At 35.7% G+C, this 15,976-nt stretch overlaps 1 protein-coding gene across 5 annotated transcripts in view; it reads left to right on the plus strand.

Moving 5' to 3' along the window:
• POT1 (protection of telomeres 1) overlaps positions 1-15,976 on the plus strand; it is an 86,208-nt gene that overhangs the window by 19,933 nt on the left and 50,299 nt on the right. For all 5 annotated transcript variants that reach the window (XM_030015202.2, XM_030015203.2, XM_030015204.2 and 2 more), the window contains exons 5-7: positions 2,683-2,793; positions 4,801-4,848; positions 6,093-6,207. In XM_030015202.2, coding sequence (XP_029871062.1) covers positions 2,683-2,793; positions 4,801-4,848; positions 6,093-6,207 — 274 coding nt within the window. The remainder of the gene's footprint in view (positions 1-2,682; positions 2,794-4,800; positions 4,849-6,092; positions 6,208-15,976) is intronic.

Raw genomic sequence — 15,976 nt, forward strand, 5'->3', positions numbered from 1 at the left:
CATGTCTCAAATGAGATTTTAATTTTGGAAGAATCTGAGGGAACAGAATGATTTCTGGAACTAGCAGAGTTGCAATTTGGCAGTTATGAAGTAGATTTAATTTTTAAAAAAACAAAGTTTTAGCCATTAAAGAATTACTTCAGTAAGGTCCAATACTTTTTGTTTGCTGCTTGCAATTTCAAACTTCACAGTTTTGTAGATTTCCGTATCGTACTTCCCATACTGTAACAACTTTAGCTAATTAGCCAGGGGGGAGGAGCAGGCTATTCCCAAAAATGTGAATAACGATGTTGTTGTTATCTCCTGAGAGTCTTCTGGTTCTGTAACAAAATAACCATAGGGAAAATATTCTTTCCTTTATTTCTTACTTCTTTTCAATGAGGGGAGTAGGATTTCTTTTTGCTGTTTAAAATTGTTGGTCGATTCTTGTAGTTTGTGTATGTATGCAATATAATACATGTCTGTTGACGTGAAAATCCACCAATTTATGTAAATGGCTTTGATTCCCAAGCCAATTATAAGAGAACTTCTAATAATTACTCTAACCTAAAGGTGAAATGGAAACTAATCTATTTTGAAAACTAATATAGCATGTGTAAACCTTATTTAGATTTTTTGCATGTTTAGAAACTGTGATCACAACCTGTCAAAGTTGACTATGATTTGTAACAAATCTGAGAATATACCTGTTCTTTCTACATGTAAAACTAGATTTTGAGGTTAGTGCTGTCTTCTTTCCTCATTGAAATTACATAGTCCTTTCACAGGTGTTTTTTGAGTGCCATGTTACGCATTGCATATTACATGAGAGTAATCACCAGTGATCTAATATTATTCACAAAAAAAGTTTCCATTTGTTATCAACCTGTGTAAAGGTTTTAGTTTGTGTAATTCTAAAGTTCCTTCTGACACAGGAGAACAGGACAAGTCAAGTCACCTGTACAGAGCTCCAATCCTGACTCAGCAACCAAGTCCCAGAGTTGTGTGCAGCCTGCAATCATAAAATGCTGAAATGGGAATAATGCATAGTAGGGCATAGATTTTTAGCTGAAGGTTAATTGCACTGTTGAAGGAACACCATGAGTAGCATCAGCAACAGTGAAAGGAAAGACACGTGCTAACACATGGCTTCTGCAAAATAGCTGAGTTTCCTGAAGCATGTGTTTGTATCTGGAAAGACTGAAACAACTTTAATGTATGTTAGCAGGGCAGTGGGTTCCAGGTGCAAGGAATACTCAGTTGTCTAATCGTTTTGACCCATTTTAACTTAGCTCTGGGTATGGCTTACAGGTAGGTGACTTAATATATTATCTTTTAGTCAACATATACGTTTTATTCCCATTTATGACACTACCTGAAAATCATGATGACCTAAGTAGTTTTGCTGTGTATTAAACTGTCTGATCAAACTCATGTTTTCTGCAGTAATTTTTTTTTTTTTTTTTTTTTTGGCAAATCCTTTAATAACTAAATATATCACTGTCACTTAAGCTAGCAGCCGTTCTTTTTCTTGCACAAAACATTAAGATTTTGGATCTTAAATCATTTAGAGTAGCATTGTTATATTGCTGAAATAGCAAAAAAGAGCCATCATAGTGCAATATTTGGCTAAAACTGTCAACTTTAATCAGAAGAGTCTTTATTTGTTGTAATCAAATCCACACATGAACAAAAGTCATTCAGTAAAAGCTTATGGAAATGCCTTTGGTAGAAGGTTGAATAGAAGTAGGGTTCCGAGTCTAATATGTTTATTGGAATGGATCACATTGGTACAGCCCTGCTATACAGTTCTGATACCAAAGGAGCTGACTATAAAGGAGCTTTATGTTGTATCAGAGTTCCCAGCATTATCTTTGTTTTTATTATCATATCTATCTCCTATATGTATTTTCTATCTTCTCCCCCCCCCCCTTTTTTTTTTTTTTGTAAGGTTACTACTAAAAAGGTGAGCTGCTGCAGGGACTTAAATCATTTACCCCTTACATAATCCTTTGCTTGTTCACTTTCTGGTGTCTGAGGAACTTTATACCAAAGTAAAAGTGCAGTTGCGAATGCAATTGCTTCCTGTGCCAGAATCTCAGGAGTGACTCCAGGGAAGTTTGTAATGTCTCTTTTGCTACCAGAAACCTACCTATTGATTGACTTACCTATTTGACCCTTAAGGAAGAAACTGGAAGATGTTGATCCAACCAAAACAGAAAGTATCTACGAGGAGAGTCTCTTCAAAGTGCAATTGTAACTCCATAAGAAATAAGCTCTGAGAAAAGATTGTTTTGTCACTGCTGATCCGATGTGTGATTCCTTTTCTAGCTTAGTTAAGCTTACCCAGAAAGGAGTCAGTCTTCAGGATATTTGAAGGGTAATGATTCTTTTGCTTTATTCAATGTGACTCTTCCCCTCTAGCCCTTCTCAAAATTAGCACTCCATCACAGCAGCATCAAGAGTGTGACAATTTTAGCGGAATTTGAAAAAAAAAATGCTTGCTGGCATTGGTTGGAAATATGAATTCCAGGGGTAGAAAAACTAAAAAGAGAAACTTAAAGGCAGTGCTTAGAATTTGTTCAGGATTTTTGTTTCTTGAAAGTCTTGAGACTTTAGGATGAAATTTCACATCACATACTCTTAAAATAGAGTACATGATACAGCCTATGTAATCATCTGTTTATCACCCTGTCTCCATAGGACACCTTCATAGTTGCAGGATTTAAGTTGGCAAAATCACCTACAGCGGGACTGGATGGTAGACATGGTTGCCACCTAGAGCTGTCTGAAGAAGCTGGATCAGCCATTTATGTACGTGGGTACCCAACTTTATTTACCTTTTTTTTTTCTCCAAATCAAATCTCCAATTAAAATTTTGCTTTACAGCAGAAAAAACAATAAAATCTTTTAGAATCTGGAGTGCTACAGATAATTTTCGCACATTCATCAGGAAACAATTAGGACACGTTTGTCTGTGTGCATACAATTTTATAATAACCCTAACCATGCAAGACCCAAATTATGTCAGGCCTCCCAGGTAAATTTCTACTTATTGAGTGCAGAAGTTTGACCTTAGCTGGCGTTAGATAGATCCCTAGAGCTGTTTAAACCATTCTCATGCATAACACAATGCAATAATGCAGACAAGGTAGAGGGTGCATGAGTGGTCTTAGGTCTATCATTTTTACTTTTCTCTGGTCTATGACTTTGCACTGCTTTAATTCACATCATTACACTTTGCCTTTAAAATACATGGACTCCTAGATTCTTAATTTTTAAAAGAGAATTACACCCCTTTTTTTCTGAGGGGTTTTCCTTTGTTCTTTTGTACTATTCTCCCATCAATACTGTTCATCTTAAATGCTTCCATCTGTTGAGGTATGGGAGTGGAGATAACCTGTTCTGCTGCTGCTCCTATTTGTCTGTGGTAATGCATCAGCAGTACATGTTTGTTGAAGCCACTGTGTCTTTGCTTCAAGAAACATTTGCTACCCTTTTTAAGCCTAAGCATTAGTATTTTAGAAGTTATAGGACTAACAAAAATTCCAGAAGTTTAAATACCTAAGGATTTAAGATATTATTCTACATTTGGAAACCTGTAGTTGGGTGGGGAGAAGGGCTGGGTGTGGAATGAAACTAAGCTTTCAAAAACTTCATTGGACATTTCAGTGGAATATTTCTAATATTTCTTATGAAAGTCATCCCAACAGTTATGGGCATCTGGTGAGAAAATGTTGTACATTTTTGATCACTGTAATTGTCTGCTACTGTTAAAACAAAGGATGATAGCTTTGAACTGAACTCTCAGTGACGATGCTGTAAACTCCATTCTGTAGTCAGTGAAAAGGAAAAGGCATCTCCATGGACAACAATATAACTTTATACAATATGGTGATTGCTTTGAACCTATCAGTCAGATTTTGAAACAAACTTAGAAATAATTATGAAAACTTAAACACAAAATCACATATAAAAGAGACTTACTAAAATAAATTCTGTGCCAATGACAAGTTTTGAACTTTTGTCTATATAATTTTGTCTGACAATAATTTTAAATTTAAGAAAATATGCTTTTTTATTTCAGAAAGGCATTTTTTTCCAGAATTGACCTCTATAGATAATTAAAGATTGACATGCACCTCAATGAGAAACAAAATGAATTAAAATTATAGTGCAGACTGTTTCATGACGTTATCTGTTGATAAGGTGGGTATGTTGTTGGTATTATGTCAAATCACCATGATTAGTTCTTTAAAAGACCTTACACTGAAGATAAGTCTGGCTTGGTAGGTATGGCTCTAAAAGCTTAGGAACTACCTTTAAATAGAATTTATCCCATTCTGGTGAATTTGCCTTGACCTTTTTTTTTTTAAAATTTTTTTTTTTTTTACACCAAAGGAGAGTAATGAGTCACTGAAAGTAGATCTGCTCTAAGCATTAACATGTACACAACCTAAACCCATTTAAGTTCTCTGTTAAGCAAGTACAGTTTTAAATTTGTGGCCTTTGACTTTCAAATGCTGACTCTACTAATGTGACCTGACTTACATTCAACTAAGTGCATTTCTACTTTAGAAAATGTGTGTGTGATTTTAAGTAGCTTTTGTCTGAGTGTAATTGGAGTAAATATGATTTTTTTTTTTTTTCTGTAGGATAAAATTTTACTAGTTTCAGAGGTGATTCACATAGCAAAAGTGTCTATAGTGCTGTTTTGTATTTGCTTATAGAGTTATGTTTGCTTTAGAGTTATCAAATGTTGTTATATTTGCAGTGCCTTCGATTTTGTAATCAGAAAGTTTGCTGGTTTTTTGTCCTCAGATTTATGCTAAACCAAGAACAACTGCTGCTTCAGAAACTGCATCTTTGGTGAGTTTGTTTGGGATGTTTTTAAACCATGTGAGACTAACTGCATGTAAATAAGAATGTGTGGAATTCTTTTTCTTTCCTGTTTATTTTACTTCCATACTCTCATCCCTGCAGTCATTTGTTTAGCTTTTAATTTTGCAAATAATATTCCCGCAAAACAGGATAAAATATTAAAAAGTAGTACTTTTTCTATACTTGCCATATAGTTCTCATCTTGATCTCAAAATAGGCTGCATGTTGGTTTAGGAAATATGAACTAGAAAGGTAACTGTTGTTCTAAAGAAGGTTGTATGCTTGTGCTTTAAAAAAATGGAAATATGAATGTCCCTTTGATTTAAAATCAGACTTTATGTACTGGTCTTAACATTTCTTTTGATGACTCTTTGAAATAAGCTTTTATGCATCTAAATTAAAATTCTACAGGAAACAGTATATTAAAGGCATAGAAATTGGTATGAAATTTTATTGTTCTTTATCATAAGGTTAAATATTTAGTATCAAAGATGATACAGCTTGGCTTCATGTTAATTTTATGAAGAGTTTCAATTTTTTTTTTTTTCCCTGATATAGCAATTGAAAACCACAGTTTTCAGTCAGTTTGGCAGAACTTGTATTCTTTAAAAGAGACTAATCAGCCTATAATGTAACCTTAGAGATAAGAGGAGAGTAGTCCTTAAACAGTAGAAGGTAGTCCTTAATTTCTCTAATACTTCAACAAGTGTGGTATTTTAATAGGAAGACTTACACAATGGCTGTAAGAGGTACCCCCCCCCCCCCCAAGACAGTGATTCTGTGCAGTGACACTGCCAGTAAGAATTACAAAATTATTTATGTATGTGCTTTCAAAAGCCCTTTGGATGGACATGTTAAAATCAATCAGTAGAAAAATTCATTTTTGGAATTTTTGGAATGATGGAATGACTTTCCATCATTCTTTATTATAATGACTTTTATTCACCTATTTCATGTATTGAAACTTACTTGAACGGGCTGGTTAGTTTATCGTAAGGAAGATGCAATCACAAAAAGAAATGGAAATAAGTCTTCTGCGCTTTATTGTCTGTGAATATATGTATATGTATTTAGCTTTAGAGTCTAAAGTGAATAAGACAAATAGGTAACTTTTTTTTTTTTTTAAGATGAAATAAAACATATCTGAGGGTGGATGGTGTTAAAAGACAAAATTCTGGGTGAATGTTTGAATAATTTTTCTTCTGTTCCCTAATTTTATCATGCCTTTCCAGCCTGTTGCACCAAAATATGTGTATACTCCTCTGAATCATCTTAAAGATGGAACTGTAGTGAATTTGTATGGCGTTGTGAAATTCTTCAAGCCTCCGTATGTAAGCAAAGGAACTGGTATGTACTTTATTCAAGGGATTCCTCTTCCAAACAGAACTGTTCTTACTATGTTTGTTAAAAATCAATGAGAACAACAAAATCAGGTGGTTCTTTGACCATAGTTCTCAGCTAACATCAGAACAACTAATAGGTAAGGGGTATCAGAGTCGGTTTAGGCAGACTGGTGGAGATAGCAAATGAAGAAAGTATTTATCAAGCTAATACTGTCAGTACAAAACAAGGAGAAGGACCTGTACAAAAAAAAAAAAATTACAAAAGCCCTGCACCTGTCCTTGTGGGAAAGGGTTGTTGTGTTCCTGCGTGCAATTCTTCCTTGAGATTTTGACAATAAGTGTTATGATACGCTATAAATGCGGTGACAGCATATTTGTTAGTTGTAGAAAGTGTGCAACAACTGAATAATTTTTTCTGTCTGTGAGGTGAACACTTACTGATTGTGCTAGTTTCGCTAGAAGATTGTACCATTTCACTAGGCGCTTAGTAAGTATACAGCTAGGTGATACTCCTACTGAATTTGATTAAGTAGAATTTCTTCTCTGATTCAGAGTTAATCAAGGTATTTTCTGCTTATTATAAATTTACTGTGCATTTTAAAGTCTGGGGGTTTTTTCCCCTTCTAAATGTATTCTTACTCGAACAAAAAGGAAAAGATTATGATGGTGACTGATTTTTGTGGTCTTAATTATGCATGCAAGTTTCCTGAATAATGTCAATAGCCATGATTTTTGGCTTCTAAATACAGAAATTTAAGAAGTGAGCATTAAATCAGAAACAAGAGTTAGTGGCTTGTCAGCAAAACCTTTTGCAAACGGATCTGTATGATCTTACTCGCTCAAAAACTGCCAGCAGCAGTCTGAAGGTGATGCACCCAAGACAAGGCAGTAAATGCCTTTGTGAGAGCACAGCGCTATACCCGCAGTACCATGGCTTCCAGAATGAGGTTTGTTTACAGTTAGGTAGCTTGAAACATAAGTGAAATAGCTGAAAGCTGTGCAAACATGGTGGCACACCCAAAAAAAGTTCCAAGTCCAACTAAGGTTCAACTAATGGGTTCACTTTTTGAAGACCAAGCAGTCTTCAGCCTCTGTTCGAATCAGTTTAGAGTGTATGAGTGGGAGGAACATCTGGGAGGTCTGTGCAAATGTGTGTATGCTAGTTTCGGTATGTTCAACTGAACCATACTGATATAATCTGTATTGTGGGCATGCTTAGTTACTTCCATGTGGTGCGTGTAGTATTCTTCTAGATAAACATACTGGTATGAAAGACCCTATTGACAGGAAATTTTTGCTCTTGCTTGTAGCTACAAGTGTGGCTTCACTGTACTTGTAGCTGAAGTGTGGTCTAACGCTTGCCCACGGAAAAGAGAAGATTTGTGTGCTGTTCTCTGGGCTATCATACACTAAGTGTCAGCTGTACTAAAGGCAGCCACCATCCCACTTGGCAGTCATAGTTAAGTTATGCAGAGCAAAGTAGGATTTTTCAAGAATATATTAGATTAACTGAGTCTACAAGCTAATGGACAGCTTTTGGGAATTCAGTAGCATTTTTACACACTCTTGACAGTGTCAACAGAAGAAACAAGGTATCTGCAGCACTAGGGCTCAGTGACCTGGTGCCTGCAGGAGAGCAGTTCTGTGCTTCCCACGCAGTTAGTTGTCGCAATGTATTCCCCTTGGTGTTTATTATAGCAGGTGACAAGGCTTGCTCCTAGAAAACCTTTCTGCTCTATGTTCTTACTCAATGTTGAGAAGGCAGTAGCATTCTTCAAAAGAACTCTGAAACATAAACAAAAAAATAAGTCTGAAGAATATGGGATAATCTAATTCAAATGTTAACATTTAAAAATAGATATAGTCATTAAGTTGGGAACTGAGCCAGTAATGGTCCATCTGGTTTTATAGCAAATATAGTGCGTGTTTGGTTTTTTTTTTTCCTCTTGAGACTAAGTTAAAATTAATATTATCATATTCTACGTAGTCATTGATACACTAAAGTTATTTTGCTAAACAACGAATTGCAAATCTTTAAGATGAAATATTGTTTTATATAGGAAAAAGCAAGTGGTAGTTGTTAGAGAAAGCTGTGGAAAAGTTGGATGTCACTGTTTTTTCAGAAAATAATTGGGTTTTGATAATACTGTACCCCAGTAAGAGTGGAGAAGTACAAATTCCAATTCTTTTACATTATGAATGTTACAACATAACAGATACTCCTAGATGTAGATGAGGAGTAATAGTAAGTGAAAGTATCTGCAGGAACTCAATGCATTTAGACTAGAAACAGAAAAATGTTCTGGCATCTAATTAGAAATGCAAACATTCATAAAATACTAAATTAAGTGTGTGCGTGGTTGCTGTGTGTATAGCAAATCAAGTTATACTGCCAGCTTAGAAGTAACAGTAATAAAAATTATTCTGCCCCTAGAGCTGAATACTTATGGAACTGTTGAGTGATTTAGCTACAGTTAATATTTAAAAAGTATTAATTCAGAGAAGGACTCCAGAAGGGGCTCTTCAAAGGTTGGAGATAGATTCCCAGACAGTAGTGAATGGGTGGTGTTAGGTTGCTGGGGGCTTAAGGAGAAGATTTGGGGCTGCCAGGCATAAAAAAGGATTGAAAATGGGAAAGCAAGCTGTGCTGGGTGCAGGTGCGCAGGCGCTGGCAGCGGGGGCTGCGGGGCGGGCGGCCTCTGTGAGGAGCGGCCGGGGCTGCCCCGTGCCGGACACAGCCGGTTCCAGCCGGATCCAAGCCGCCCGCCCCGGGGCACGGAGTGAAAACGTATTTAAGAAAGGGCAAAATGCTGCACGGCAGTGAGGAGTGAGGGGGAAAGAAAGCGTGAGAAACAGCCCTGCGACACCACGGTCGGAGAAGGAGGGGAGGAGGTGCTCCAGGCGCCGGAGCAGAGATTCCCCCGCAGCCCTGGAGAGACCGTGGTGGAGCAGGTTGATCTACACTGCAGCCCATGGGGGACTCGCACTTGAGCAGGGTTATCCCAAAGGACTGCAGCCCATGGAAGGACCTACGCTGCAGCAGGAAAAAAGTGTGGCAAGGAAGGAGCAGGAGAGAAGAGGAGCTGTTATGAACTGACCACAGCCCCCCATTCCCCATCCCCCTGTGCTGCTCGAGGGAAGAAGAAGGAAGGTAGAGATGTGGGGAATGAAGAAGTGAAGTTGAGCCTGGGAAAAAGGAGCAGGTGGGACAGGTGTTTTAGTCTTTGTTTCTCACCATCCTACCCTATTTTTATTGGCAATAAATTAAATTAATCTTCCCCAAGTTGAATCTGTTTTGCCCATGATGGTAACTGGTAAGTGATCTCCTTGTCTTTATCTCAATCCATGAGCTTTTCCACCTTGTTTTCTTCCCTGTCCTGTTGAGGAAGGGGAGTGAGAGAGTGGCTGGGTGAGTGCCTGGTAGCCAGCCAAGGTCAACCCAGCACAAATGCTGGAACTCTCCAGGTTTTTCAGACTTTCCTGTTCTTTGGGTTATAATAAAATGAGGATAAATCTGGAGAAGGGACCTTGAGAAACAAGTTTCCTTTGAAGATAAGAATCTCAGGAGAATGAAAAATCTCTTTAGCTTGAAAAGAAGAACAATAATAACACATAGCCTTTATGCTTTCTCGAATGGAAGGACCAAATTAAAAAGTTTACAAAACACTTCCTTCAAGTGGGAGATCTCATCACTGATATTCTTTCCTGCTTGATGTGCCACTAAAATCTGTAAAAGACTTCATTGTAAAGGTGCAAGTATAATCTAGACCTGTACAGAGCAGAGAACAGTATTTTGTTTTTAACGTAAAAGATAAATTATTTCAATATTGACTTACCCTATTTGGTCTTCTCTTCACAGGCTGCCAAACAACATCTGTCTGTCACTGTAGTGAGCTTCTCAAACTCTTCATTTTGTGGTGGTGTCTGGTGATTGCTTGCTTATGCTAGACCTGGTCAAAAGCTATCAGTCTGACAATATCCGTATAGTATATAGACATATATATTTATTTGAAAAGTCAGGCTCTCACCGATATTCTCAGCCAGCAATTGTAATAGATTTCTTAGCTGTGTTTATAAGGAACTGAAAAGATTAGCTTTATCTGTAATAATTCAGGATATTGCCGGTGGTGAATGGAGGTACTTTCCTCTTGAAAGCTAATGTAGGTTTAAAACTCAGGCTTAAAAGCAAAGAAACAAGCAAGACAAACCCCATAAATCTTTTAAAGGTTTTGTTTCTTTTGTTCACGTTGATGACAACAAAAAGGGTAAGAAGGAAATGAATCAAATGTAGAAAGTACTACTTTTACTGTTTGAGTAAATCATGAAAGGCCAGTTCTTGATTTGTCATTTGTCCAGCTGCTTTAACAAGACTTTGGGCACCTGGGGACTTTGAACATCATACTTAATTTCCAGCAATCAGTGTTTGTCTAAGACAGCCATTCTTTCCAGATATGTAAAAACAATAAAGTTAAATGCACTGACTTTCAAGGTAATATGTCTCTGAAACAACTAGGACAGATTTTTGCAACTGAGTTATTTGTCAAGTTAATCACTTCAGTGTCATAAATAGTAGAAATTTAGTAGGGAAAATGATGATTCACTTAATGAGTCCTTGCCTAGATGTCATTAATAACTTCCTAATGTATCTTCCCTATATATTTTCAGTTGGAAATATAAAAAAAAAAAAACCAAAAAAACCCCCAAAAAAACCCCTTAATATCAGTGGAGATCAGGGACACAATTTGAAAAGTTTCTTATTTATGAAGATAGTTGTGATTCACTTGCTACTTTATCATGAAAATCTCTGGAACAGTTTTAATTGATTTGGGTTTTAGTGTAAAAATATTCACTACTCAGTTAAATATTTCAGTGTTGGGTTTTGATTTTTTTTTACACAATCCAGAGTTATGTCTGCTTGAGAGGGTGCAAAATGCTCAATGATTGCTCTGAATTGCCAGGGCATGAAATGGCTCTTGTCAGAAAATTCTGTAGTTGCGTTAGATCTGGCACAATGCTACACTAATACATTCTCTTTCTGACACTGTGTTAATAGAATCATATAGCTTTAAGCTGGTACCTGCTGCAAGCATGGGTAGTGGAGCCACTGTATTTAATCCATATGGGTCTTTATTTACTATATAGATCGGCCCCTAGATATGAGATACCGCTCATTCTTACATATGTTAAAGCTTAAGGCTGAAGCTTTGCACTGTGTTCGCACTGAAAGCAATTGGTACCTAATTTAGCCTTGTCAGTTTATATAATCTATAATTAAATGTTCATCATTTTGATTACTGCATTAGACGTATGTTAAAACACTGATGAATGAAGTGGGTTTTCAGTATGATCATAAATTACTATTTATTCCAGAGAAAGTTGTTTTAACTGAGCATGCCTCAGCTCAGGGTGTGTAGTTTGGAATGCCTATCCATGAAAATTCTATGTGTTGTGAAAACTGTTCAGGGAAGTACTTTAGGTCCTGCTTGGTACAACAGGCAGATGGGTTTTCTGTCTGCTGGAAGGTCTGTTGGAAGTGTTCAAAATTATATTCTAGCTTTCTTTCCTGAATAGTTTAAGAGTCTTAGATATTTTAAATTTTTTAACAAAGATGTTTCTCTTCTCTCTCCCCTCCCTTAAGCCCAAGGACATCTCAAGTATTTAGCCTGAGTAAAAACAGTAAATATAAAAGAAAAAGAGCCTCTGTCTTTGTAGTGTCCAATTACAGAGATTATGTGCTTGACCATGAAAGTTTTGGGACATTACAATGTGATGCTACTGCTTCCCCAAGTCTTTCTCTTTTTTTCCTGCAGATATTAGTTAGTGTTTTCCATAGTGCAGCGAAGAATTATGGCAAGAAGAATCCTTGCTGCTGGTTAACAATAAGGCATAAGAGCAATGCCCTGTTTTCCTGGGGAAACCTCCACCTAGCTTGTTCTCTTAGATATATGCAGTATATTCATATGTTATGTGTTGAATTAAAATCTTATTTTAGCCTACCTAGACATGCATGTTTAGCCTACCTAGACATGCATAACTGTTTTATTTTTGCAAAATATTTCTTAGAATCAAAATTAATAAAGGGTAGCATTTTCAGAAAATACACTTCTAAAAACCTTGAGCAGTTCCAGGTCAGCAGTTCTTCATGCCCAAAATACAGTTTAAGAACCATAAGTCAGATTCTTAAAGGTATTTTGAGGCCCTAAGTTTTATTTTTATTTTCAATTTTTATTTGATCTTGAGCCAAGTTCATCAACGTTCTTAGCCCTGAATTTGTTTAAAACTATGTAGCTGAAAAAACATTACTTTAAACTATAGCATGTGGGCAACTTCAATTAAAAGTCAATTTTTAGTAAGTAATATCAAACCAACTTTAGAGTGCAAAACAAACCAATCACAGGCTGTTGTGGTTTCTGATGGTCTGTTTGGGAGGAAGCAGACTCAGAGTTAAGTCTGCAGTAGTTCTGTTCTTTAAAGTATTGTGTTCTGTTTTGTTTTTTTCCAAATCAAAATATTGAGGGTGTATTTAAATTTTGCACAACAGAATAAAAACTGTTGTAGAGGTAAAGATAGTGATTTAATTTCTGAAGCCTAAAGATGGGAGTAATGTTCTTTTCCCTTCTGTATGTGTTTCTTTTTGAAATAATCGCCGTTTCCTATCATCTAATACTGAAGATAAATAAAAGTTTAAAAAAATTTAAAAGGAAATGAAAAATTAAACAGTTGAATAAATAGTTAATAGAAAGAAATCTCAGGATGGTTACTTTGATCTACAATTTACAAATGATGGCATTAAAGCATCTGTTTAGCCAGATGCTTCTGGTAGTTACTGAATGTTTGTACCTCTTAAGTGTATTGCCATGCTAGAAATAACAAGCTGTAATAAAACTTCTTCAGTTTGATTTTTTTAGAGGTTTTGGTTTGGGCTTCTGCAATATCTGTGTTTATATGTACATATACATATACACACACACATAGGAGTGTGTGTACCTTTGTATTATTTTTCTTCCTGTGTTTTGTTGAACATATTTGGTAAGATAGCTGGTTCAACTGCTTGGTTTTAGTACAAAGACACTTGTCTATTGAATGGCCTCGGTAATTCTTGAAAACAGTGTTAATGTTTGGTGTAGTTTTGAAGAGAGAATAATCTGCTACAATCTTTTTTTGTGTGTATTGAAATGTAAGAAACAGAAGGCAATCTCTAATTAGAGCCCCTCATTGCCAACAGCATTGCCAAAAACCTCTTTATCTCTTTGCAGGGGGAAGTTATTGATTCAGGATAGTGGGTTTTCCACTTAAATGTTAGTCAGGAATACATATGTGATTGCCCAAAAGGAGATTTGTAATTAGATTGGTGCTTTCTGCCAAAAGAATTTATACAAGCATATTCGTTAGGAACTGCTGAAGTCCTCAGTAAAACTAAAATAAATGTTTAATCATTAAGTACTAAATGCCTTCCTACGACATCACTAACTACTAATCTAGAAAGCTTTTGTAGTAATTCTGGTTTTCTTATGATGACTGAAAACTGAATTTGTAAGTGAAGCTGTGGGTTTGGGGGGTTTTGTTGGTTTTTTTATATATATCTGTACACTGTGGAGAGACGATGACTTTCTGAGCATGCTAATGACTGATGTAACAGTCCATAAAAGAGCGGAAATGCTATGCCATTTACAAAAAGAAAGCTATAACCTGAAGAATGAACCTAAGCTGTCATCACAGTGGAGGTAACTTTAGCTTTTCAGTGACTGTTACAGGGCTACAAAACATTCATATTTCAAACTATTTAAAGTCAGGATCTAGAATCTTGGAGATCAGCGTTCTCCATGTAGTTAATGTAGCCTTCTACTGATCTTGACTTGGAATTTTACTGATTATAATACAGTCCTTGCAATAATAATGAATTCCTTTTGTTGCATTAATTTCTTTTCTAAAAAGCTGCTTCAACAAATAGTTGTGGTGTTTTTATGAGATGAAATAAAAAAACAAGTAACAAGTTAAAGTAATTTTATTTTTAAAGAACAGTAAAGACTAGTCTGAAAGGATATAAGAAGCATGTAAGACAGATACATCACTCCATACTTCCATTTAAACCAGATGTCACTTCTCTCTGCTTGTTTTCATGAGCACCAATTCTGAGGTGTTACAAGCATCCTTACAGATAGCTGTCCATTGCTGGTGGTCCCTCTCATGATGTTAAGCCTGAGACTCTTCATAATAGTAATAATAAAGTATGTTAAAAAAAAAAAAAAAGGTGCAGTTCAGAGTTCTGTGTAGTATCAGCCTAAAACCAGTGCTTTTACTGAGTCAATCTAGTTTGTAATTAAAAACTTTCTTTTATAGTATATAAATTTGCTGAACTATGCATCCATTATGTCATATTTTTAATCCAGAGTATTACAAGTAAAAATTATCAGTGGTAAAATTTCTCTTCTTTAAGAAATGTTAATCAGTGGAGTAAATTTATCTAGTAAAAGAAAATTTACTCCAATATGTAAACTTTCATTAATTTTTTTAGCTTGGTAACTGAGGGATTTTGCTTCATTGGAAAGTATATTGTGAAAAATCAAAACTTTGAGCAATGACATTTATTATATTGTTTCCTATAACACTGGGACATTATTTAAATTCAGCAATTCTGTTTAGAGTTTGACTTGTGATTTGTACAGAAAAGTGAATTCAATCACTGAACTATAATGCAGCTATGGAAAGCAGAAAGCAATTTTCACATTCCAGCCAGAGAAGTAAAGACAGGTGGCTTTTTATTTTTTACCTTCAAAAACGACTTGCTGGATGAAGACTTCTTTAAAAGAAAATCAGTCTTTATGCTTTGTTCTTGAAAAGCTATATTTTAATTAGGTTTATTGTAGAAGTGATGTTTTGAGGTGATAGTTAAGAATGGAAGTCTAAAATCACAGACAGAGAATCTATATTATGTAGAAAGTGTTCCCCGACTATATAAAGTAAGTATAATATTTTATACTACTTTGAGTAGGATGATTATTAGTCTTCTGAGTATGCTAGTTGCACAGAAAATGGAGGGAGTGTGTTAACTTTTTCCCCATAAATAGGCAGCTGCACATGCATAAAGCTGACTAGGTTATATAATCACAGCCTCAAAGATTAACCACAATTTTAATGTGGAATGTTTTTGTTATTTGACTCTTGATTCCTATATTGGATTATATCAATGCACTGTAACATGTCATCCTATATCCTGAAAGGATTGTAACTGAACCATATGGTTTTTTCCTCTTAATTGCTCATTTTGCTCATATTGCTTTGCAGCTGAGCTGTTAAGTTAACCTCTAGAATTCATACCCAAAGAAATACAACAGTCCGTCTTTGGATTACAGTAGTAAATAATTGCAGTTTTGTCAGCCGCTGACTAGACTTTATTCACCTCTGCTTATCCTAGCATAGAATGTCAGAATAGGTGTTATACAACACTTGACCTTGTGCCTTTGGTGGGAGTGTGCAAAAGAATGATGCTTAGTAACTTCTGAGTGCAGTAGATGAGAATTTATCATTATTGAGGTTGTGTAAAAATCTTGGGGAGGAAGAAGAGTGGTGGTTTTATAGAAATACTATAGGTTTTTATATCTGTAGGAAAAGTAGTTTTATTTTTCTTGGTAAGCCATCAATGGATTTCTTTTCAACACTTCAGTCACTCAAATCGTTAAAGAATTTAAACTTTTAAGTTTAAATGATAGTTAAATTTAAGGCTGTGTTTGCTGGAAACAGCAGAATATTTCTTTTGAGGGCATAGGCAGTTG

The sequence above is a fragment of the Aquila chrysaetos genome, chromosome 5 (assembly GCF_900496995.4).
Source record: "Aquila chrysaetos chrysaetos chromosome 5, bAquChr1.4, whole genome shotgun sequence".
In the NCBI taxonomy this organism is placed as follows: Eukaryota; Metazoa; Chordata; class Aves; order Accipitriformes; family Accipitridae; genus Aquila; species Aquila chrysaetos.